At 41.0% G+C, this 27,276-nt stretch overlaps 1 protein-coding gene across 8 annotated transcripts in view; it reads right to left on the bottom strand.

Annotated features, from left to right (window-relative positions):
* Positions 1-27,276, bottom strand: part of THADA (THADA armadillo repeat containing) — a 307,690-nt gene that overhangs the window by 91,019 nt on the left and 189,395 nt on the right. For all 8 annotated transcript variants that reach the window (XR_011526117.1, XM_070572782.1, XM_070572784.1 and 5 more), the window contains one exon: positions 2,921-3,036. Coding sequence is in view for 7 of the 8 variants with exons in the window: in XM_070572782.1 (XP_070428883.1) it covers positions 2,921-3,036 (116 nt within the window). In the remaining variant the exon portion in view is untranslated. The remainder of the gene's footprint in view (positions 1-2,920; positions 3,037-27,276) is intronic.

The raw sequence follows: 27,276 nt of genomic DNA, 5'->3' as shown, positions 1-27,276 counted from the left end.
TTCAGAGTGAATTTGGCATACTGGGCATCATAACCTCTTTCATGGGAAAGGCAGGTGAGCTGGTGAAGACAGTGGTCAGCTTTGAGAAGGGCCCACTAGGACCCAGAACGGGCTCACGTGAGCAAGGAGCTATTAGCACTTCCAGGGGCAAGGCTCTCAGGGACAGGGCAGGAGTGTGACAGGCTGAAGATGCATCACTTATATCCAATTCTCTACTTTCCTATTCAAGAACCTCAAGGTTATTGTGTCAATGACGTGAATAATACAGAAAAATGGATACATAGCGTTGGAATGTATTGTGCTCTGGCGGTGTGTTTTCCTCCCAAGCTTTATTTCAGGCTCTGAACACATCCTGATTAACGGGGTAAAAGAGTGTGTTGAGGACCAAGAGGAAGCCTGGTGTTATGAACCATCTACAGACCACCCACGAAGTGTGAAGTTCACACTTGGATAATAAAGAGTTGACTGTACTGGAAACATAAAAGTGGCTTTCCTGGACTCTCGGCAAGGAAGGTGGAAACCCAGCGAACTGCGGTGATTCATGCCTTTGTTTTCTAGGGCTGGAAAATCATGGAGAAAAATGAGAGGAGGTGAGTGGAAAGAGGGTGATGATGATGAAAAGCCTGACTAGAAAACTGCAATAGGGTCACAGGGAAGATTAAAAGAGGTCAGAAGGACTTCTCTGGCTAAAGAGGAGGCTGACGGCGGCTTTGTCATCCGTCTTCAGGTATTGCACAACATGAAGGTCCATTCAGACGGTTGGCCTGTTACTCCATCAACTTCTTTCTTCCCATCCAACAAGAAGGAACGGACTCAGGAAGCCAGTGGAGGATGAATTTCTATGGCAGGGGCAGCAAGCTAAGAGGGTAGAAACTCCTTCCTTATAGTGCTTTAAGAACAGGAGGTTTAGGATTCCATCTTGGCAGTCTGGCTGGAAGCAGGGGTTTCAACAGGATGGTTTCTGGAGAGCCCTGAATTCCTGATCCCTAGAAATAATAGCTAAAAGGACCTGGCCTACTAATTGGTAAACAGATGAGAGCACAAATGTGGTCACAATTCCCTGTTCTCCCAAAAAAGAAATTTTGGGGAAGCTGTCTAATAGCTAGAAAGAAGGCAAATGATACTAGGCTTAGGGAAGCAATTTATGGTCAATCAACTCCTTCTCTCTAAATAAAAGAGAGAAAACAAAAATTGGACTAAAACTGAGAGGTCAACCATCACTTTACTGGCATCAGACACTAGAAAATTTCCCCATCAATACCCCTGTCCAAAGCTATAGGTGCTTAGACAAACGTGGACTCTCGCGTATCATTTCCTTCAGGAGCTTTACTGTGTGGTCTTCACGTATTTCCTCGGCCTCGTTCTCTGCTACATGTGCCTTATACTTTAGGTTCCAGAAGAGCTAACATCTTTAGAGTTCTCCATATTCACCATGCTATACCACCACATCTTTGCCTACGACATTACCTGAGCCTGCAATGCCCCTCCTTGCCCTGGCCACCCTACTCATCTCTTGAAGGCTGGTTCAATGCCAGCCCTCTCCTGCCCTTCCTCTGGGCTACTCCTGTACCTACTACATACATGTATTATTACACTTACCATATTGGATGAAAATTATTTACTTACATATCTTTCTCACCTCCTGGATGTGAACTCCTTGAAACCAGGACTAGTTCTTCTATATCTTTGCTTTCCTACATCTTCTAACATGAAGGCTAGTGTGCAGCCTGTGCTCAACAGTACTTTGTTGAATTATAGTGATTTGCAGGCCTCATACTGCCCATGGCTTGCCTTACCATATAAGATGGGAAGCCCAACAAAAGTAAACAAAAGCACATTTTATTTATTTATTTTTGCTGAGGAAGATTTGCCCTGAGCAAACATTCGTTGCCAATCTTCCTCATTTTGCTTCAGGAAGATTCACCCTGAGCCAACATCTGTGCTAGTCTTCCTCTATTTTACATGTGGGGCACCGCCATAGCATGCCTGCTAATGAGTGGTATAGGTCCGTGCCCAGGAACTGAACCCAGGCTGCCAAAGCAGAGTGTGCTGAACTTAACCACTAGGCCATGGGGCTGGCCCCAAAAGCACATTTTTCAAAAAATAAAAAAAGAGGCTGCTATGTTAGACAGTCAATATTCTGATTCTCAATCAAACGCAACACACTATGGCATGGAATATGGTGGCATGTGGGCCTCCACTGGATCCACTCTGCTGGAACTTAAAGAGGACATAGCAGGAGGCAGTAACACTTGCAGTAACACTGTCCTACCAACATCAGAGTCCTGTGACATGGATTTTGAACACAGCATTACAGAGAGGATTTCCTATGTAGTAAATGAGAAATTCTTCTTACTCCATCTTTTACATAGGAAATATTCTAAGTTCTAAAATAAACTAACAATGCCAAGGACTAAACAAATATATGTATCCACCCTTCTTTGCCTTGCTTATTCAAGCTACTCTCCTACCAACCTAAAATGGGAACTTCCATGTCATCTTCTTATTCACACCCTATCTGTCCCTTGGTGCTTGCTCAAGTTTTACACCCGTCTCTAATTTCTGAGTTGTCATGGCACCTAAGAGTTTGTACTACATAATTTAGTCAATTACTGCCTTTCATTGTTATAATATCTAACACAGGTTGGGTACATAGCAGGTATTAATAAAAACAAGCTGATTAGTAGACAGATAAAAAGTCATATTACATGCCCCTCAGCTACATGGCAGTTTTAGAAAAATTGTTGAGAAAATGTTTTTCTTTCTTTACCACAACCCAAAGTTCTAAAAAGATAAATACTCCAATAAGTTTAGAAAACTCATGCCAACGACTTTTAAAACTCCCACAACTAGAAAGAGCAATTCTCCAATGTATTCCTAACCCCTGATAACTCCCTGCTCACGAGGGGTTTTAACATACCTCTTGGCCAGCCAGAGTTTGGCTTTAGTACAAACAGCGACGTCAGCCAGCTCCTGCTGAAAGTACGCATTCATTCTGTATTTGGAGTCTGAGAAGGCTTGTAACAAATGAAAGACCTAAACCAAAAAGGAGAAAAAGCAATATCCTGCTGTGAAAATATATTTTTCCTAAATGCTCAGTTCCTCCCTTTTAGGTTTCCTCAAAATATTCCCCTCAAAGAAAACAGACACCTGCAGAATGTGGCTCTGCTCTCTCTGCAGAAAAGCCTGTTGGTTTTGGAGGACACGGCAAGTGGCGAGAAACCTATGTCCTTAATCCATACCTGTGCTCTGGGCTCTGTGCACAATCCCAAAAAAAGGCAACTGCTCTGGGATCAGACAATCATCAGAGCTCATTAGCTACAACCTAAAAATAGATTTTAGCAAAGAAATGCAAACATCTTTCTCTATATTTGTACCTTTTTTTTGCTGAGGAAGATTCGCCCTGAGCTAACACCCATTGCCAATCCTCCTGTTTTTTTGCTTGAGAACGATTAGCCCCAAGCTAACATCTGTGCCAATCTGTCTCTATTTTTTTCTATGTGGGACACCACCACAGCATGGCTGGAGAGTGGAGCAGATCCACACCTGGGATCCAAACTCGAGAACCTGGGCTGCTGAAGCAGAGGGGACGGAACCTTAACCACTAGGCCACAGGGCCAGGCCCAAAAATGTACCTTTTAAAGACTTGCTACATAGGAAAAATCAATGGTCTGAGAGTCTAAACTGGCTTACATGTCTAGTTTTATCAGAAGAGGAGTGAGAAAAGAAGCAGGTCACAGTGATGCTGGCCTTTGCCCACACTGGATAGTGATGTTTGTGAGCTACTTCTGTTTCTTAGCAGATCTTCACGGAGATGTCAGATGGAAGCAGCAAGCAGACACATTGCACTTTCAGACTCTTACATGACATTATATATTAGAATTAAGAAGAGAAATAAAATCCTATTCTACCTCTAGCTGCCTATATTTAGAAGGAAGGCCACAGTTCCACAGACACATGACACAGGCCATCTGCAAGTGTGTGGCATGTGCATGTCTGTGTATCTTGGGTTCATACTCAGTGATGACATGAGCAAGGCCTTTGTGAGGAGCACAAACCTGCAGCAGAGAAAGAACATGAACGCGCGTGTGGATGAGACGCCTTGTCCTTAGCTAGCGCCAAGCAGAAAGAGGAGGAAATTCTTCAGTTCCCCTTATCTAAACCAAGCGGAGGAGGCAGGCGAGCAAAGCAAGTGCAGATAAACACATGGAGAACTTTGAAAGTGGATTTTAATAATTGGTTTGTTTTCTTTCCCTCTTGTATCTTCACCAGAGCTGCAGATGATTCTTTCTAAGCAACAAGATTCAACTTTTTCTTTTCCTTCTCTCCTATCAACGAGGAGCATAATTAAGAGTCAAACACGGCTGGGCTGGCCCAGTGACGCAGCGGTTAAGTTCACACATTCTGCTTCTCGGCGGTCTGGGGTTCACCAGTTCAGATCCCGGGTGCGGACATGGCACCACTTGGCAAAAGCCATGCTGTGGTAGGCGTCCCACATAGAAAGTAGAGGAAGATGGGCATGGATATTAGATCAGGGCCAGTCTTCCTCAGCAAAAAGAGGAGGATTGGCGGTAGTTAGCTCAGGGCTAATCATCCTAAAAAAAAAAAAGGGTTAAACACAGAAGGGAGTGATGAGAAAAAGCGGGAGGCCCAGTTCAAAGGGATCCAGAGGCATCAGACCCTAAATGGATATGAACTGGTGGGTTTTCCTGGGTCAGACACCTGCAATTACCAACAACAAATATATGTTGAGCACCTTTTGTTTAGAGAATCAAAATAAATTTTGGTTACTTTACTGTATGTAATTTTTTTTCTAAACAGAAGTAATTGTACAGGAGAATGCACACAAGTCTCGATGTGGAGACTGAAAATGCTTTGTCTAATAATGGATCTGTTATTTCAGAAGCAACAGATCAAATATCACTACTTCACCACACCCCCGCGGGGACCCAAACCACCCGTCGTGCAGTCTGGAGAAATGGGTCTGGCTGAGGCTTCTGTTCTTATGTGGTGACTGCCAGAGTGAAAAAAATACCTCCCTCTGCCTGAATCCTCGCTCTCCTGAAAGAGTTGGCAAAGTCACCCGGCCTTGCTTTCCTTTTCTCCACAGCTGCACAGAACCAACCACCAGAGCTTTTCATGGTGTCACAGGATCGTAATTAATCAGCAGACACCAGCAAATACATGACTTTGGAATTCACTTGTAAAGAAAGCTGTGAGATTTTCAAACGCCTCTCATTTAGAAGCAATCACTTCAAAAATAACTCCTAATGGATATTTAAACTTAGTCCTATATTTGTTCACCTTAGTTGGCAAAAACAAGGCTGTTTTTCAAACGCTTGGTAGCTCTGGTTTATGAAAATCAGCCTACAGGTCCATCAATTCTGCCACCGTGGGCACAAACCAGACAATTGTGATCTTGGTTATTCACCAGGAACCGACAGCGATCTATTTACATGGGACAAATGGAGAGGGAGGTACACTTAGAAGAACCTTGGGGGCAATAAGCACGTAGGAGAGACAGAGCAATGTAAGGGAAAGACAGGGTCAGAGAAGTCAAGGGAAAATGGGGCAGGGAAGGAAAGGGAGAAGAGGACACACAGGGAGGGGAGGAAAGCAAGTTTTCTAAGCAAATGTCTGAAACACGTTACTGTGATCGAGATAATTTTATTCTTCAAGAAAACTAACGGAAAATATTTGAATACATGACTACCCTCACACGACATTTAGAGTGTTGGGTTTAATTCTTTCAAGAAAAATGAGGTCATCCTTTGGTGTGAAGTCCCAAAGTGAGGCCAGGCCTCTGGAACTATGGTCTAAGGCCAGGTCCAGGAGCACCCGGCAGCTTCCGGGAAGGGTCATTTGTCCATCAGCTCTTAAAGGACAGCAGGGGCAAGGCACTCCTCCTCCTTCCTCCTTTCCTGAAGTTCTGGTCCAGAAGACCTTCTGGGCGCAGTGTGGTCAAGTCTGGGCCCGGGATAATTTGGAAACAGCCTGCAATTCAGGGCCGCGCTGAACCAAACACAGGAAAATGAAAGCTGCCAGAACTGAGGAGGACCACTAACTGAACACACAAGGGAACTCTGAGAAGTTTAATGTCATTTTACGTGTCCCAAACCTGCAATAGGATTCAAAGATTCGGCCCACACATCTTTATTAAACAGCTGTTACCACCAGGCACCGTCCTAGGAGCTGCAGCAGAGAACGAAGAGAATCCCTGCTCTTCTGCTGCTTACCTTCCGCTCACGGATCAACAGAGAAGCAGTCGCCTCCCTGACGCTGCTTGGTCAGGATTTATAACCTGCATGGTGGCATCACCATCACTTTCCTCTTCTGCTCCACCAAGCCCAGAACATAGCAGGAATTCAACAAGCATTTGCTGAATTAACGTCGCTATTTGATGCCTCTTCCTATATTCCCTCTGCCTTTAGGACACATGCCCATGGGTCTGGTGAGCTGCTGCAGGTGCCAACCCTGTGTTAGAAGAGGAGACACAGAGCTAAAAAGCACTGTGCTCCTCATGCCAGTCGGTCTCACCGCAGTGGGGAGGCAGGGAGGCCAGGTTAGCGGTAAGAGCACAGCCCCATGGGAGAGGGCGGGGAGCACAGACTCTGGAGCCAAGCGGACATGAGTGTAGACCCGGTTACTAGCTGTGGGGCTTTGGGCAACTTATTTGACCTCTGTTTCCTCACGGTCAACAGTGTATAATAATATCTATCTTATAGGATTGTAGAGAGATTTAAAAGAATATTAGTAATTGGCATGCACTAGGCACCCGATAAAAATGTTAGTCTGCTCCCTCTCTTCCAGCCCCCATTCAAAAAATGAACAGAGAAACCGTTGCAGAAAGAGTGATATTTATATTTGGCCTTGAAAAGAGTCTTGCCAAAATCGGGGGAAGAATATGCAAGCAGAGGAAACAATTATAAAAAATTTTTAAAGGGTATTAAAATATTGGTATTGCCAATGAAAAGAGAAATGTTAATGTAAACTACAGACTTGAGTTACTAATAATGTGTCCATACTGGTTCATTAATAGTAACAAATGGACCACTCTCACGCAAGATATTAATAATAGGAGAAAACTGGGGAGAGGGGGAGGGGAGGAGAGGAATATATGGGAACTCTCTGTACTACTAGCTCAGCTTTTCTCTAAATCTAAAACCATTCTAAAAAACCTATTAAAAGAAAATATTGGGACTTCTCAGGGGACAGCAAGTAGTTAGGTGTGATGAGAGCACAGCCAGGGTATGTGTAGGGTGGCAGGAGATACAGCTGGAGAGAGCGGTCGGGTCAGATAGAGAAGGATCTTAAGTGCAACATCAAGGAATGTGTACTTTGTTCTGTAGACAGCAAAGACCTCTTCAGAGAGAGCTCTTATGTGATCAGATCTGTAATTTGGAAAGAAAAAGCCAGGGGCAGTGTGGAGGCTGGATTAGAAAGGGCAGGATGACCAAGACTACTGCCAGTCTAAACAAGAGGTGGTGAGGGTCGAAACCAGAGGCTGAAAACCAAGAAGAGTCTGTGGGCCAAAATTAGCTGCAGATGTTTTATTTGGCCTACACAGTATTTTTAAACTGTCTTTTACGAATTGGGAGATTTCGTATCAAAATCAACCTGATTTCCAACTTCTCTTGAAAAATCAGAAGATCTGGCAATCGTGGGCCCACACTCCTGCAGGGCAACAGTCACCTGGCTGGGGCTGGTCCCTTAGATGAGACGTGCACGCTCTGGGTCACCAGCGTCCCCACCTCTGCCTATCACTCTCTAAAGTGGAGTGTCAATGTCATTTATTACTGCTCTTGTGCTTTTTAAAAAAAACTTACAGAGAATCAAGAGGAAAATGAAATATTTACTGAACCCAAATCTCTATCAAAAGTTTGAAAACAAATCATGGACCGAGACGGTCCGTGTTTATACTCATCACCCCTCACTCACTTACCTGCCTGTCCCATGCAGGACTGACTTTGTGACACCCACACACCACCCCAATCTAAATGACAGCAGCCATGGGATGGAGAAGAAAGGATATACTTGAGAGACGTTTCGAAGGCGGAAGCAGCAGGACTTGGCAACTGCTTTAGACATGGAGTTGAGGGTCAGGAAAGAGACTCTTAACCCAGGTGATGTACAGCCATCCTCAAGACGAGTTGCAAGAAAATACGTGGCAGGTTTGGGAATGAGGGAGGGGGATTTAATGAGTCTGGTTAGGAATGTTCATGTGATGACTGCTCTGGTGAGGGTAATTTATCTTGCAAACCAGAATTCTTTGGAGAGTGAAAAGGAGCTCTATGAATAATCACACTGGGCCAAACTGGGACAGCTGGTTACCTGTTGCTGCAGTAGGCCCCTTGGAGAAAGGTTAGAGTGGATTTAGAGGTGTCTTCAACGAAAGAAACAGGAGAAAGCTTTGTTGACTTAAGATAGCTGTGATCCAGTCAGAAAGAGACAGAAAGCACACACAAAACCACCAAGTGGAAACCAAGAGCATCACCCATGACTATCATAGGCATGGGATGGCCAAGCTATGGTGGTCACGCTCTGCCCTGAGGAGGGGGTGCTCAGGAAGCAGCTGAGAGTGGGCGAGATTTCTTGCCCCTGAGATGCAAGTCTTATTGAAACCCCAGGATGACCTAAGAAAAGTCTGGAGAACCTGCAAGCAGCTTACCTTCTGCCCAACCCATCCCCACTCTAAACACAGAGAGATTCGGGGGAACCCCCAAGCTTCTGTGTAAAGCATGAGGTCCATTTTGGCAGCTTTGAATCTTAAAAGCGACTCCACAGAGCAAATGTAATGCTCTTTGAATAAGTGCCACAGGCCTGAAAAGAGTCATGAGGCAGATCCCCGAAAAAACTTGCCCTGCACCAGTAAAATATGTCTGGTTTATGCTGCTGGACTAAAATAATGACTTGTGTTAGACAAGATCAAGATGATAGATGGTTGTTTGGGAATGCAATGCTGAGATGGGTTTTCCTCTTCACCAAGCATGGCTTCCAGGCAATTTTCCCCCTTATAAAATCAACAGCAGCTGAGCTCCAGCAACGAGCAGGATCCAGCAATAACAGGACCAGGTTAGGCAGGCCATCGAAAAGGACAACTCCACTGAGAAAAGAGATGTTCATTTCAGGGGTCAGATATAAAGGGGGTAAACGTATCGCAATTATTAACAATCCCAACCTCTGAACATCAACATATCTACCCCCTTTTGCGACTACATTTTCTTAAAACCCAATTCTATTCTTCTTGTGCAGCATGCAGATGGGGGGTGAACACTTCTGCCCCTAGCCCATTCAGCCAAGTATAAAATTTCTCTCTCTGCCACTCTGCCTCGCCTTCTTCCCGTGCTGCTCCAACACCCACAGCTAAGTCAGAGCCACATTTTTCCAAGCTCAGTGTTTACACAGGATTTTATTTCGGCTGGTAAAACATCTGTATTTTTTCAGGGACTTAAATAAATGATCTATGCCGGGAATGTACAGTATAGGATGATGTCAGGCCCCCTTTTTTCTCGACTCACTGGGCAGAACAGGCAAACATTGTTTCAGCCTGTAGCTGGGAATGTGAATATTTATCCTGTCGACTTAATTCACACAAACAGAACTAAAGGCAGGCAGGCAGAAGTATTTTATGGCTTTAAGTCAGACTGAAGGGGGGCGGTGTGAGAAGGGGAATGGCTGAGGGAGGAATCTAAACTTTCTTATTCACAGAAACATGCCTAATCATATAAGAGCTGGGAAAGGGATACAGCAAAAATTATTTAAAAGGTAGATCGTGTCTGGCGGGGAGGGAGGGAGATGGGAAAGCAAGAGAAGAGTTCTCGAACTTACATGTCGTGTCTAATCATTACAATGTGGTTTAGGATGTAATTGTTCTCTGCTTCAGGCATATTAATCTTATCCCCAACTAGAACACAGGCTTCTCAGGAATATCGCCCGCCTCTGATTTCCATGGTGCAGGACATGGTGCTTGTTGGGTATATGTACCTGCCTGTCATCTGTGCAGAGAGCTCAACATATTATTCTGTTTTATTGACAGTCCAGCTGTAACCAGGCTTGGAGGGTCAGTGTGGACTGGAGGCATGATCCTGGGAGACTTAAGCTACTCAACCTGGTCATCCTTATAAGAAAGGGCTTAGTGGGCCTGTGCCACCCACAGTTACCCACCAATCTGACGCTGTGCTAGAGGGCAGGCCAGGAAGCATTTTAAGTGGTTACTCCCCCAAACCTCAACCTATTTATCAGATGAGAACACATCCTCAGGAAGGTCTTGGTAAGTTCCCAAAAGGTGACACTTGGCTGTGTTGTGTTGTTGTTGCCAGGAAAAGGATGCTAATTATCAAGCGTAATTACTTCCCAGCTGACTCTGGCTTGGGGAAGAGAATCACAGGAAATAGGCCACGAATATCTTTAAGGACTAAAATGTACAAAAACACAAAGTCTGTAGGGGCCTGGAAATCCTCTATTTGTCTCAAATGTATTCCCTCCTTTCTGTTAACACTCCTGCTGTTCTAGTTTAAGAATCGAAAGTCCTTATACACCTAGATGATGAAAACAACTTTACTGACTGGTCTCTGCCTCCAAAACTTATTTCACACATGGCTGCAGAGAAACTTTCTTAAAGCCAAGCCCTGATCATATCATTCTCAAGTTCAAAATCCTTCAATGATTTCCAACCTCCTAAAAAATTTGCTGGGCACTGAAGCCTTGACCTAACTTTCCAGTTTCACCCCCTATTTCCTCCACTTCAGGTACCTATTCTGTAGCCACACAGGACAATTTCCCATTCCTGACAACTTACGAATGCTTTTCTGTCCAGGACGTTCCTCCCATTTCTCCCCTCACCCTCTCCAATTCTGCCAGTGAAACTCCCCTCACACCGGAAGGCCCGGCCTAAACACCACCTCCTCCATCAAACCTTCCCCAGCTTCCATCAACCGCCCCTGCCAACGCCCGCCCCAGACTTACTCTTTTTCCTACTCAATGCCCAATAGCTCATTGGATTTTCTTTTTTACGTTTTCAATCCTGCTGTCATGGTTATCAGTCTCCAGTTTCCTTTCCTGGAGTATAGCTCATCGAAGCAAAGGACTGTGTCCTGGCTTTTATAGCCCCTGGGCCCCAAGGATATGTAGCTTTGTCTGGCAGAGAGAGTGGCTCAATAGAGCACTTACTGATTTGGAATTCTACCATGCCCCCTTGCCAGGGGTAGCAGGAGCAGAACCTATATTGGCAGCAGCAGCTGGGGTGCTAAAAGTCATCTCTTTAAACTCTCCTCGTACAAAAGGATTGGGGGAAATACATAGTATCAAAAAGAGAGTGAGTATACATTTGTCTTGGATCATCTCTGGCCTGATGCTCCAAATTTCACAATACTATTAGAAGCTCTTGTCACCCAGAAGCGTCAAGGGCCTCCAGCTGTTGGGTAAGGGTGAGGTTTAGAAAAATGATGTCAAAGGTAGTCTTAATCCAACATATAAACAAAGGCTTATATGTAAAGAATTAACAGGATACTAATATAGTATTATTACTGATATAATATCTGTTCTAACTAAAGAGTTCCTAACTTTAGAAGACAGACACATTTCTGAAAAGCTATGTATAAATTTTTAAAAATTAAACATTATTTATTTGTAAAATAAATTCCAGTTTAAATTCTTCTGGAGAACTTTTGTTATACTTGATAACTTATTTTTCTGTACATCTGGATCTTCAGCTATTGTGTTTCCTTAAAGACAATACTGCGCTCAACAAGGAACTCTGATGTAGCAAAACTTACTAACGAAAAGTAACATAATGTGTTCAGTCAAGACAGTTAACTCGAAAGCAACACAGAAGCAGGGAAGTTGGTGGTGGCATAAATGAAACAAAATTAGCCATGAATCAGTAGTTGTTGAAGCTGAGTGATGGGTGCATGGGGACTCATTATATTATTCTGTCTGCATTTGTATATATTTAAACTTTTCTATAATAAAAGTGAAAAAAATATTCTGAGAGGGAGAGAAGAAGGGAAAGAGAAAACAGCTATAGGACTTAGAGACGAAATTAATATAAAAAGAGTTCATGATCTAGTACAGAAAATAATCTATGTATACAAATAACTAAAATTCAAGGTAGAAAACAAAAAGTGCTATAATAGAAATAGGGCATAGAGGGTCTAGAAATAAACTCGCTAGAAATTGAGATGACAAAAGTGACATTTAAACAGTAGCAAAAAGATTGATTTATTCAATAAATGGTATTAAGACAATCAACTGGTTCTTTGGGAAATAATATAGTCGGGTCCCTATCCAAAGCCTCACATGGAAACAAACTATGAAAATGCTAGAAGATGTCTTATAATTTTCAGGTAGAAATAGGCGTTCTAAGAATGAACACAAAGCCATGAATGTAAAAGAAAAAGATGTATAAATATGTCAACATAAAAACTGAAAACTTTCGTATAGCAAAAACTACTAGGAATATTCAAAAGTAAAGGCAAACCTGGGGTAAAATATTTGCTAATTCTCCTAGGGAACAAAGCTTTGCAAATCAGTAACAAAAACGAAGGTAACTGAATGAATGAAATGTGGCAGGGAGTTACAAATTTTCTCCATTCATAGCACCCTCAGCACCTCAATAATTTTTTCATGGTGCCTCCAGGCCAAAAGAAATACCTAAGAGTTCCACTTATTAAGTAGTTAGGACCAAACAACCTAATAAGTATTTATGCCCTAACAACTTCAGAACTGTTTAAAAAAATAATACATATAAGTTGAAAGAAAGAATATTTTTATTTCATTCTTTAATGACCACAATTACTTACTAATGGGACATGTGTGCCTGTTGGATGCTTCATGACTTCCCAAGCCTTGGAACCACTGGACTCCATCACGCTCATTCCTAATTCCACATTGATTTTCTCATGGTACTTGCTTTTTACCACAGCAATTATAGAATACTCAACTTTGCAAAGATATATAGCATTATCAAAAGGAATGTAGTGTGAGCTAATGTTGATAACCGTAAATTACTTCAAGCTAGTAGTTCACATAATATCTCACAGATGGCAAGTGTTATTGTGCTTTCCTCCCAAATTTAAAATATCCCACAGCACTTTGGCACACACTTTGGGAACTGCAAATATTTAGCAAAGAATATAAACAAGGGATTCACAGATGAAATACAAATAGCCAATAAACATATAAAGAAATGTTTAATTTCATTAATGTTTAAGGAAGTGCAATTAAACAATGAGTTTTAAAAAAAGAAACACTGATTTGCACAGAATTTTTTTCAAAAAAAGCATAAGACCCAACTAATAACTAGGTAAGGAAACAGACAATCTCATTCATCACTGGTGGCAGTATAAATTGTCACAATTCTTTTTGGGGCTAACCAGCAGGGCCCTGTTGTTGCACATACAATGTATTCTATGCAAATATTATCACCTGGACTTGGAAAAAGCAGCAACGTGGAAGTCTGACAGCTGCTATCAAAATGGAAAACATGCAATTTCTTCAATCTTCCAAGACCCACTTCTAGGAATTTATTTCACAGAAACACTTACAGGTATGGGCAAAGACATAGATGCCCAAGGATGATCTTCAGCAGCACTGACTGTAACAGGAAAATTCAGACACAGCCAACACAGGATCAGTTAAAATTACGAGATATTCCTACAAGTATCCTATCATTTAGAGGCAAGCTTCACAGCCACTAAAAAGAATGCTGTACATTTATATGGACTGAAATGAAAATAACTCCAAGACATACTAAGTGAAAAAGCAAGCTGCAAAAAGAGTATGATCCCATTGTTATCGATAAAAGCTAAATAATGTTCTTTTTATCATGTATCCCCTAATTCCACACTCAGTATGAAAATTATCACATGCTCATTATTGGGACAGGTGGCAGTGTGGTATTTTTCACCAAGAAACAGAAATCAAAGGAAAGGAACTTTGCAAAGCATGAAAGAGAAGAAGTTACGACTTTTCCAAGGATCTGCCCGTCTCCTCCTTTGACTTTTCAGATCTGCAACCAACGCAGGTGGAAGAGTAGGTCAGAGGAGAGACCTGCGGAGGACAGAGAAGGCTGGCCACAGGGAGGTCGGTAACAGCGTTCTTGAGAGCTGCAGTAACATCTCCAGTGTTGTCTCTTCAGCAAACAAGACCAAAGGAAGTGCAAAGGTATTATATTAATTTTCATTTCCCCGATTTTAGAGCAGCTGTAAAATTTGCCTTACAAAAAGTCTGACCCACAGAAAACGTTTGGCTTTCAGCATCTGGTCTTCAGGCTGGTAACACATTACTCTGAGATGGCCAGTGAGGGGGTTTGGGACAAAATGCCCCACAAACCTGGGCCTGGGCTGGAGCTGACCTCGGAGTCTGCTCCCGTGGTAACACAGGAGCCTGTGGTAACAGACTCCTCTTTCTGAAAAATGAAGATGGAAAAATTTTTTTTGACTCCTTGGGTTGCAGCTTATTTCAAAGGTCATCAAAGTAAACAAAAGGAAAAGACTGTGGATCTTTATAAGTAAAAAAGTGACAACTATTTATAAAGCAACTATTTATATTTTCACATGGAGGAAGGAAAAAAATGATTCCTCTAAGCCCCTAGGAATGGAGATTTGGGTGGTTCTGCCTCCTCCACTCCCCCAATTTGTTTGTTCATTTGCCATTCAACATCTCCAGCAGCGAGGTCCAAGAACATCTGTTGCATCCATTTTATGCAGAATTATAAAAGTCTACGGGATGGCTGGGATTTGTGGAATAAACCAGGCAAGTGGCGTAAGACGGAGAAGCCTCTGCAGCCCTTACTGATAACTGTGCCTCCCACAATGCTGCTGAGTAGGTGTAACGTCCAAAGTCACAGAGGCAGGCTGCAGTAAGGTCTCTCCAAATCTTGAGCCCAGTTTCCTACCTTTGTTCAGAGAAAGGTGATTCTGTGAGGTCTAACCAAAGCAGAAGGTCAGTGAAACCATTCCTTATGAACCTCCTCTGCTCCCTGAGAGTAATCAAAAAACCCTTTTTGCTTATGAGTTTTCCTGGCTGAGCTGACAATGCACTCTGGACAATCATCATGGATGAGCTTCTAACCGGATTTTATTTCTGTTATCAGACATATTCCAAAATAATGAGACCAGATGGCATTAAAACAATCACCTAAAAGGTACTTTTTTACATGGGATAGTGTGAATTAATCAAGGTGTGATCCCCAGTCTATCACAAAGATTTCTTATTATTTCTACTTACCCATTAAGGTTCAGCTCATCAGCCCCCTCTGTGAAGTTCTCCCTGACAATTCTAGGTTATGGCAATCTCTCCATCCTCTCATCCCATAGTATTTATTATCTGAACCTCTCATTTGGCACCTTAGATATGTTGTCTTGATTGCTATTTATCTTTTTATGTAAACCATGTCGTTTTATCTCCTACAGAGCCTTACTGGAATGCAAAAGTTTGTTGATTTGATTTTAAATTTAAGGCAATTACTATGTGGGCTGAGATAAACAGTACTTTCAAGGCAATAGTTAACTCAGTAGTGAAAGTAAACACCAAGACTGCTTGCAAATGGGTTAGCTTACAAAGAAAGATGGCCAGTGAGTGCAAGTCCTTGAGGGTGGAGACTGTCTGTGGCACGGGCCACCAGCCTGCTATTCCTAGCCTTCTAACATGTCATGTTATCTACATGGAGTCATCATCCCCCAAGCTCATCTCGAGGAAACTCATCATCTTCCCGCTACACCTACCTCAGCTCAAACACAGGCGCCACTACGAAACCATTCTCCCAGGAACTGTTAAGTTTATTCGTTGAATAAACGGCTGAACAAAAGAATGACTCTGAGTAACCATCCGTAATCCATTTGGCCTGTCCCCTTTCACTATATTGCTGGAAGGCTATCAGGATCAGGTTTAGGAAAGTCTACGAGAAGTTGTTACGGATTCTTCCCCATAAACAAGCCCTCCCAGCCAAACACTGGGACTGACTGCAACGGGAAACAGGAGATTCCTCTTGGTGCCCACTAGATTTATTGTGAGAAACTTTAGTCTTTAGACCAGTGGTTCTAAACCCAGGGTGATTTTACCAGCAGGAGACATTTGGCAAGGTCTAGAAATGTTTTTGGTTGTCTCAAGTGAAAGGGAGTGCTATTGGCAACTAGTGGGTAGAGGCCAGAGATGCTGCTAAACATCCTATAACACATAGGACAACCATCACAACAAAGAGTTATCTAGCCAAAATGTCAATAGTGCTGAGGTAGAGAAACTCTGGACTACCGTAAGAGCATAGGCTTTGCAGTCAAGACCTAGCTGGTAACCTTGGGAAAATTATTTAACCTCTCTGAGCCTTAATTTCCTCATCTATAAAATGGAGCTAATAATACAACTCATCTCGTGAGGGTATTGTGAAGTCTAAAAGATAAGTGATGGGAAAAGTAGTTTGCAACTACTCTGGTTTTTTTTTGGATTTATTTATTTATTTTATTTTTAAAATGTTTATTGAGTTAATGATGAGTTACAATCTTGTGAAATTTCAGTTGTACATTATTGTTTGTCAGTCGTGTTGTAGGTGCACTCCTTCACCCTTTGTGCCCACCCCCCACCCCCCTTTTCCCCTGGTAGCCACTAATCTGTTCTTTGTCTACAGTTTTAAATTCCTCATATGAGTGGAGTCATACAGAGATTTTCCCTCTCTATCCAGCTTATTTCACTTAATTCCCTCGAGCTCCATCCATGTTGTTGCAAATGGGATGATTTTGTCCTTTTTTATGGCTGAGTAGTATTCCATTGTGTATATATACTACATCTTCTTTATCCAATCATCTGTTGATGGGCACTTAGGTTGCCTCCACGTCTTGGCTATTGTAAATAATGCTGCAATGAACATTGGGGTGCACAGGACTTTTGGAATTGCTGATTTCAAGCTCTTTGGATAGATACCCAGTAGTGGGATAGCTGGGTTGCAACTACTCTTTAATAAATCAGTCATCTTTATTAATGAATGGCATGTGCCATGTGCGATTTTAATTTTGCTGTGCCCTTTAGGCATCTCTTGATGTTGAGGTAGAAAGGACAGTCACCTCACCCCTCTCCATCCGTCTAGGGCATCTATGTTCTCCTGGCCTTGCGTTATTAAGTAGCTTTCTTACTCCTCTGTGGTACCTGCTTATGTTCTTTTTCTGGCAGCTGTTTTTGCTTGGCCACTGGACTTCTGCCTGTTGCAGTACTGCTCCTGAGCAATACTTAGTAGTCTCTGATGATTTTCCCAGAAACTGTGCTTTCCGATTAATCACCTTACTACAGCTCATAACAATGACTAAGTGTACAGCAAGGATCAATTAGGGATTATCCCTTAGGTGCTTCGAGAAGTATAAGTATAGTCCTTGTTATCATGTTTGCCCTTTTTGTCATAAGCTAAATTTCCTGCATTTGTGATTTACATCTAAGAGTAAGTTGTCCCATTCCATGTCTCAGAAGAATAATTTGTTGACCCTTGAAGATATTAGCTCTATTAATTATAACCCTCAAGAGGTTTATCCTTCATACTCTTTCCAACAGAGCATGCTCCATAAATTCACATCCAGAGGTACAATTTCCAGCTCCTTCGTCCTGCCTCAGCGAGGCAAACACTTTAAAATAAGCTAAGTAAGCACATTCTTATTTTCACAAGTATTTCCTGAGTGACCCAAGTCAGATAATACTTTAACGAATACTTTAGCTTCCACCCAGGTCCTTTCCTGGGTGAATCTGGCGAGTCTGATTTCATTTTATTCAAAGGAAGCAAAGAGTCTTTCCTGTGTCTATTAGTCTCACGAAATGGAGATATCTGGATATTTATACAGCCAAGCCTTATGGTCTGACACTGTAGTCTCATTTGAAGGTGTATCAATGTGTACATGTATTTAAAATTCCATAGATTCTTGATTTTTTAAAAAAGGCAATATAGTAGTTAGTCCCAATCTTCTTGAAATTAATAGTGAACTCCTAGTAGAATGAATCATGAATCCATAACAGGCAGAATCTTAGCAGTCATAAAAAAGGAGTTTACTCAGAAATCTTTGAAATGATTTCACAAGGTTGTAAACCATCATAATCTTAATAAAAAGAAAAAAAAAGGAATCTTTGAAGTGACAGATGAGGAAGAGGGAGATTTCTCACCTGATCCAGAAGGATGCCTTCAAATTTGGAGATAAGTGGTCAAGTTATCATTGGAAGAACAAATGGACAGGCTAGGCTTATCTTAGCATTATGAGGAAGTAAGCCAGATACTCACCAACAGGGGAATCCTGGTTCATAAATTTGTGGACTAGGGGCATTTATTCTTATGGAAATAATACACTGTGTCTGAGGATGGGAGAGTAGTCTTTAATCAAGGGGATTCACTTTCCTAGTATTATTTAAATAGGCTTTTTATGTAATGTGATAGAACTGAAGGCTCAGCAGAGCTACCAGAACTGACTTCTCATAACTCAAATGTGTTAGTCTAAAGCAAGGTCTTTCACCTTCAGCACTATTGACATTTGGGGACAGATATTTTCTTGTTGTGGGTCCTGTCCTGTGCATTATAAGACGCTTACCAGCATCCCTGGCCTCTACTCACTAGATGCTAACAGCACACTGCCAGTTACGACAAGCAATAATATCTTCAGACATCGCCAAATGTCTCCTGTGGGGGAAAATGGCTCCAAGTTGGGAACAACTGCACTAGGCATTCTAAGCTATATGCTGATATCATGTATTATATCTACTTTTGGGAGGCGATACTTAGTATAGTCCATGTCCTTAGGAAACTCCTCACTCATTCATTTACTCAGCAAATATAGTATTTGTTGAACACCTGCTTATGACCCTTCCAGGCAGAGTGCACAGTATGTACAAAGGCCCTGGAGCAGGACAAGGTCCAAGTGCTAGAGAAAGGTCCATGGGGTCAGGGATGAACGAAAGGAGGAAAGCAGCATGAGATGAGGTTGGAGAGGCAGGCTGGTCAGGTCATTTTGGTGCTGATAAACTAACTGTAAGAAGTTTGGATTTACTTTAAGTGTGATGGAAAATGACAAAAAGACTTTAAGCAGTGAATTAAGTCAGTCTCATCTGTGTTTTAAAAAGGTCCTTCAGCCCTATAAAGAGAAGAGAATAAAGGAGGCAAGAGTACATGCAGAGAGGCAAACGTAGTTGTCTAAGCAAAAACCGAGGGTGGCTGGGACAAGGACAGCTGTGTAAAGATTTAAAGCAGAGAAGAAAATGGTACTGGTGAATTAGATGCCAAGCCAAAGAAAAGACAGGAATCAAAATGTGATCCCCTGGTTTGATCAGGAGAAACTGGATGAATGGTAGTGCCGTTTACCAAGAACGCGAAGATCAGCAGAGGGCCCGATTTGTGGCTAGGCCAGGGGATAGAATAAAGAGTTTACGTTTGCTCAGATGGGAAGGCCTCATCTCCTGGTCCAACAGGGGTGCAAGGAAAGATAGTCTCTACTTCCTAGGAGTTTAGGATTTGTTTGAGGGGACAACATTATACAGAAGTACAATACAGTTGCATCCTCTGTGGGAGCAGGGTCTAAAGCCAGTGACTAACGTGAACACTGTATACAGTAAAAATTACCTTGCATTGTATTCAGCACAGCCAGAGACACTAAAGAGACAGGATATTTCCAACTCACATCTCACTGTTCACTCTAGGGCACAGGCTCACTGAGAAAAAAGTCAATATTTATAGGCAATTTGTAAATAGTTTCTTTTCTCTTTTATTTCTTAACTTGGCCCAGATTTAGCAAGTTAGATGGGTTCTATGCAATTCTAAATAAAAAATACAATCAATTTCACTTCAAAAGTGAAATACCAACAAATGAAAATTACTGTGTAGTAAACAAATGCATAGGGATTCAGCTAACAAAAGATCTAAGTAAGGGGGGTGAAGAAAAGACTCACTTTCTGAAGAATGTGGAGTTAAAAAAATTTTTTTCATTATTCTTTTTGCTGAGGAAGATTCACCCTGAGCTAACTAACATCTGTGCCAATCTTCCTCTGTTTTGTATGTGGGATGCTGCCACAGCATGGCTGATGGTGGTGTAGGTCGATACCCAGAATCCAAACTGGTAAACCCAGGCTGCCAAAGCAGAGCATGCTGAACTTAACCACCACGCCACAGGGCTGATCCCGAATGTGGAGCTTTAGTGAGGAAAAAGTTACAAAGAAAGAGACCAGGGTGGATTCGGGATTGCATACATATAATTGGTAGTCATCCTCCATAACTACATGGGTCTTCTTATTCCTCACATTTCCAAACAATTTCAGTGAAAAACACAGGAGATTTAACTATTTCAATAGGATTGAATATGAAGGTGAGTGGAAAGGGGAAGCATCCACAACACAGGGGAGGATTACAAATGAGAAAGCATAAATTTATGCACAATACTTCTTAATACTGGAGGAAAGTGAGGCCAAGAAACAAACCATCAAGGTTCCCAATGGAGTCTTTGTCTAACTAAAACAAGAAATTAAGGTTCCTGACATTTCCATGGAAAAAAGTATTGCACTTCCTCAGGAAATTACAAATAGAATTGCCATATGATCCAGAAATTCCACTTCTGGGTAGATATTTAAAAGAATTGAAAGGAGGGTCTCAAAGAGATATATGTACACCCATTTCATAGCAACATTATTCACAACAGCCAAAAGGTGAAAGCAACCGAAGTATCCACTGACAGATGAATGGGTAAACGAATGTGGTATATACATTCAACGGAATATTATTCAGTCATAAAAAGGATATTCTGACACATGCTGCAACCTGGATGAACCTTAAGGACACTATGCAAAGAGAAATAAGCCAGTCACAAAAGGACAAATATTGTATGATTTCCCTTTTATGAGGTATCGAGAGTAGTCAAACTCCTAGAAACAGGAAGTAGGATGGTGGTTGTCAGGGGTAGGGGGGAAGCAGCAATCAGGAGTTATTGTTTAACGGATATAAAGTTTCAATTTTGCAAGATGAAAAAGTTTTGGGGACTGGTTGCACAACAATGTGAGAACACTTACTACTGAACTGACCACTTAAAAATGGTTAAGATGGTAAATTTCATGTGCATTTTATCATAATTTAAAATTTAAAAAAATTTTTCAAAGATTCCCTACATTGAAGTCACCAATATTCAATAACGTAATATTGTGTTCAGTATCGTTTCTGGGACATGTTTTAAATTCTCTGATTACAGACTTCCTCACCTTTAAAAAGCCTTGTGGGTGAACTACACATTTACTTTAGAGTACCAACTGGTACCGTGAGCCTGCATTAATTAGATACTCTTAGAAGCTCATGTTGATTTCTTTTAATTCTCAAAAAAAAAAAAATAGCACCAGGCGCTAATTAAAAATAGCCAAATCTATCATTAGAGGCAAGCTATAAGGTCGTACTAACTGCAGGGAATGGAACAATTATCATGTGACAGAGACACACTGGGATGGATGAGAAATTGGTAACGATCTCTTCTATTGCTCTTCTAGTGTCCACTGCTTTTTCAGTCGCTCTACTCCTATGGAGGGGAAAAACCCACCACCACAGACTAAATTCTTAGACAAAGTTTAATTTTTTTAAATTTTCTCCATTGCAGACTATTTTAAAAAGTAGTATGCTTGCCAGAGAAGATGTGGTTGAGACTATTATTAAGGTCAGTATGTCATCTAGAAATCATCTTAAGGAAGTACAAAAGCTTGCTTTATACCATACACTTGTGCTGAAACATTAACTCTGCTTTCCAGACGGTATCTACTTTCTCTGTGCTCACAGGTGAAAGCCCTCTCAACATTTTCAGCCCCTTTCATTATTCCCACTCCCCACCACTTTTTTAACCTGTTGATAACTTTTTTTTTCCATTTATCCATGGTGAAATTTCTTCAAAATTTCACAAACTCACCAACTCAACTTAACATCAAGATAATCCTTTTTTGCCCTTGTCCATCCTCCCAACACTTATCCAACCTAACACCATAGGTCAGAAAACCTGTTGGCTCTAATTCTCTTATTTCTCTAGCTTACTACTGATAGCACAGGCCCCTCTCCCAATACCTCTAGGTCTCCAGCTGTAAACTGAAATAATTAATCAACCTCCCCTCTCTTGCTCTGGATGAGGATGTCATGAGGATCAAGAGTTTATGTGCACTGCTGACCTCCTTGATGCCTATAAGATGTACCGTATACAATTATTATTGTTATCTCCGCCCTGGTTTCCCACAACTCTTAGCTCATGCCCCTTCATCTTGACCACAAAACATTGTGTTACTAACCAGCTCACTCGTCTCCTCCACTCCTGCCTTTGGGCAGTCTTGCCAGTTGTCCTTTAAACTTGGAAGAGTCTCCCCTCACATCTGCCAAGCTGCTATTTTGAATGCTTCCTCCTTATTCATGTCTGCCTGCCTGCTCTCCACATGAATGACCAGGTGAACCCCTCCTCGAATGGAACAGGTTTGGGGTAGAAAGTAAGTGATGAAATGAAATCCACAACACCTTTTGCCCATTAAATATTTGAGCTTAGAAATTTCAAGATTTTCTTATTGCTCTTCATGGTCCTTTAACCTCAATGGCAAATTACCTAGTGATATACAATATCCATCAGCTGGGGGATAAATCAGCTCTGTCATCTCCTGCACTTGACACAAGAATCACTTGTCTCTTCTATTAACTCAATTTTGTACATTGTACAATCAACTCAAATTTGTACAATCCCTCTCTTCCACTCTTAATCCAATGTTTTCCAAACCTCCCTGATCATAACAATCACCTATGCTGCACATTAAAAAGGCAGATTCTGGGGTCCTCCCTCAAATTTGCACAATCAAAATCTTCAGGACAGGAGCTTGACAATCTGTATTTTAAACAGTGCCCTAGGTGACTTCTGTCAGGTAAGTTTGGGGAACATCTGACAGCCTATCAAATCTTCCTGCTTTTGTCAGTGTCCTAACAATCAGAGGTCTGAAGACATATAGCCAGATGGCCTAAATTATTTAAAGTTTAGTCATGAAGATTCTACCTACTCCAGTTATGCTAACAATCTGACTTAAAATTAATACTACGTGATTCTGCAAACTTTTTGGTTTCAGATTTGTTGGTTGTATCTCCCCAGTCATATTACAAGATTCTGGTGATGAGTTTACACATCTTTATATCCACCCAGCGCTTAATTAGCACAGTATTGAGGATTTAGTTAGAACTCAATTAAAACCTTACTGATTGATGGGTAAAAGCACCACCCAATTCAAAAAAGACCTAAAAACTTCATGTCTTAAAGCCTACGTGAGTAGCACTGAATCCTTCCCTCACCATCAGGTTAATGAGAATGAGAATGCAAACTTAGGGCTTGTCTCTTGGCCTGAAAGAGGAAGGCAATTATTCAGCAGTTTGGCCAGATTTCTAGAAACTATTGTTATGCCTCGTCTGACTGCCTAGATTTCTCATAATAGAGTCAACTTCCTTTCATCCCGCAAGGATTACTGCTTTGACCCTGTGTTCTTTCCGCCATCATGCTGGGGAGATCTCAAAGTTAATGATTTGCATCTGATAGTGCATCATAAAAATTCAAGTAGCAAGCCTGCTCTCAGGCAAGGACACTCAGGAACACTTAGAAACGGACAGAGGATTCATGCTGAAGACTGCAAATGTTCAAGGATGCTTATTTTAAAACACACTTATTCAAAACATGAAGACCATTCTAGACTAAAATATAAATGAATTATATCAAAGAGAAAGGAATGTAGGACCCTTTCTAAAAACTGCAACATTACCCCTTATATAATATCCAAAAAAACAAAGTTGAGCAAACAATAGGAGCCAATTTATTCAAGAAGTTTAATGCTGAAGATAAAAGTTTCAATGGTGGTGTACCACAGCTATGTGTAGTATGATATTTTTCGAGAGGATGAACCCATTCTCTGTTAAATAAAAAGCCTCAAATGTAAACAATGAATGGTCCATATGAGATTCATCTCTGAAACTGAGCAGATTCTAAATCAATGCATAGACCAGGCTATTTATAAACTCTACTTCCCATCAACCTCTGCACGATGTCAACTAACAATAACAAGTTAATGTTTTCCAGTAATCTTCACTGTGCCATTTAATTGCCAGCACTCGGGCCAAGGTAAACTCCACAGTAACAAAAGAGCTAACATCACAATCAAAGAGCAAGATTAATGAATATTACATTTCTGCTTTGAAGTGAATGCTGAAAATCATGCCCATGACATACTCTTTCTCGGCCGCTGGACTTTAATTGTGCCAGAGTCTGTATAGTGATTTGAAGGTAGAGTTTAGCTTAAAAATATTCTCCCTGTTTCTAATTAACCACAAACTTCAGTCCTTGGGGAACCTTTTAAGATAAGAACATCCTCTCCATATTTATAATGTACATAACTCCTCAAATTATCAAACACAATCCCTAAACCCTGACCACCATTTCCAATTAAAGTTTTTTAAAAAATTGAAATACAACTTAAAATGCCAAATCTGAAGCATACGCCTTGGTGAATTTTTATATATGCTTAATTATACAGTTTTTACTTGTTAATAATATAACAACAAATGATTCCATTACATAAGATTATTATAAATTGTCACATTTGTTCTAAAAAATACATACCATTGTTTTGTTGGTGGTTAAATGGAGCATTCTCACCTCCCACGTTGACTTAAATGCTAACAGTAGACACTGATTGTTCCTAATAAGATAAATAGCAGCGCTCACTTTTTGTAGAGGGTGGGGATAAACCTTCAGAAGTAAATAACTTGCCCCTCTATATTAAAAAATATTCAGTAAGAAAATGTTCTTGTGAAAACGAAGACAAAAGAAGATAAAATATGCATCTTTTGCTACAAAGGGGAAAGACCATTGACTCTGATTCTCAAACTCTTTGATTTTTTTGTTACCTCACCCCTGAACACATCAACTCCTCAATAAACATGATGAATTAAACCTTTGCAGTTTTTCCAACTAAAACTGTTCTACTACTGCCTTAGGGACCAAATCACTTCAGTCTGTTTTCCAAACCTCCACATAGAATTTGGCCACTTAATTGTTAAGAAGGACCACTACCATTTCCCTTTCCTGGTGCACTAAGAAATCACTTGTCATTTTAGCAGCTATGTTTATGCGCTAACTTTTCCCATTGTTTAAATATCTACCACCCAAGCCAGTGAAGATTATGAAACGTAGGCCCAGGATACACAACTCATCCTGGATTTCTAACGGTTGAGATACCTCGTCCCTAGGTGCTGGGTTTTTGTGACCACTCATCCAAATACCTTCTTCCACCTTTTAACTGCCTGTTATCACCTCCTCATAATATAAACTTCCTCCTTGGTAGGCTACGATGATGATGTGCTCAGCTAAACAAATGTGTACGTATCAATGGCAAATATCTAAGAATCAGCAACACTTCCTGGATACAAAATAACTGGGAAAAGATCAATGTGAATGCACAAGAAATCTTTTTATTGTTTCATTTTTTGTTTTTGTTTTTTTTAAGGAAGATTAGCCCTGAGCTAACATCTGCCAATCCTCCTCTTTTTGCTGAGGAAGACTGGCCCTGAGCTAACATCTGTGCCCATCTTCCTCCACTTTATATGTGGGCCACCTACCACCGCACGGCTTGCCTAGCAGTGCCTTGTTCACACCCGGGATTCGAACCAGTGAACTCTGGGCCACCGAAGTGGAATGTGCGCACTTGACTGCTGCGCCACCGGGCGGGCCCCACAAGAAATCTTTTTTTTTTTTTAAAGATTTTTTTTTTATTTTTTCCTTTTTCTCCCCAAAGCCCCCCAGTACATAGTTGTATATTCTTCGTTGTGGGTCCTTCTAGTTGTGGCATGTGGGACGCTGCCTCAGCGTGGTTTCATGAGCAGTGCCATGTCCGCGCCCAGGATTTGAACCAACGAAACACTGGGGCGCCTGCAGCGGAGCGCGCGAACTTAACCACTCGGCCACGGGGCCAGCCCCCACAAGAAATCTTTTTAAACAAAAATAATTTTTAAAGAGCCGCTGGTCTATTATTTAAATATGGTCAGTAACACAAACTATACCAAAACGAATAAATGACTATCAAGCAGTATTTCTGTTAAGCTGAACTGGAATAAATTAAGAAGATTCATTTGTAATGAACACTCATGGAGGAAGGTAAATTTGTGTCCAGTCTTAACGTCAGAATTACAAAAACAAAACAAAACTCTAAAATAGCAAAATTCAAATGAGATTTCCTCAACTTAGAAAAACCTCACTCTTTAATGGACAAAGTGAGAGTTGACATGGCCATTAAACCTGAAGTTCTAAGGTCAGGAGCTTCTAACCACTCTGAGAACCTTGTATTGCAGGGTATGAAGGTCCTCAAATCTCCACCAAATCGATACAGCCAACAGAGGGGAGTTTTCCACAACACAAGTTTTCTTATCCTGCTGAACAACATTCCTATGTTTTATGTCACCAAAAGGAAATGGGTGAGCCAAACTGTTATGTCAAAAGGGCAGAAAGTTTGACCTTCGATGTGTCAAAAGTTAAGCATTAGTCTATAAGTATTTAAAATCTCCGTTAGATTATTCCAGAAATATTTATTTCTAATGCTACCAATAGGAAAACATATAGGAAAAGAAGAAAACACTATCACATCCTTTGGATTATTAAAAAACAGCATTAATCTAGTTCATTCATTCAACAAACCTTTACTGAAGGTTTAAGGTCAAATGCTATGGGAGGGTACAAAATAATCACGACATATTTACATGGTTACTTAAAGGACAATACATAATATATAGTTCAAATCATAAATGATGATTCAAAGATTAAAACAAAAAGCCCAACATTTTTAGTACCCCTTGGAAAACTGTACACTTTATAGGACTAATAGAACCTTTATAATGTATTAATTTTCACAGATACTATAGTCTGTTTCTGGTTTCTCCATTTTGTCCCCTGATCTTTCTTTCTAACCACGAGTAGGTACCATACTTTTAATTAATGTAGAATGATCATAAATATTAATACTCCTTTACATTGTATTTTAGGATTTCATATGGCAAGTTCCAAATTATTGGTCTTCCTTTTCAAAAAGAATTTTTCTAGACACAAAAGCCCTTAAAAAAATGTTAGCAAATCCAATGCAGTACCTAACAAGTGGATAACACATCAAGAAGAAATGAGGTTTATCTTGGCAATGCAAGGTTGGTTCAACATTTGAAAATCAATGTAATTCACCGTATCAATACATCAAAAAAAGAAAAACATCTGATTATCTCAATAGATGCAGTAAAAGCATTTGACA

The sequence above is a fragment of the Equus przewalskii genome, chromosome 14 (assembly GCF_037783145.1).
Source record: "Equus przewalskii isolate Varuska chromosome 14, EquPr2, whole genome shotgun sequence".
Classification (NCBI taxonomy): Eukaryota; Metazoa; Chordata; class Mammalia; order Perissodactyla; family Equidae; genus Equus; species Equus przewalskii.
The sequence above is the reverse complement of the archived record's forward strand: the minus strand, read 5'-3'. Positions and strand labels throughout refer to the sequence as shown.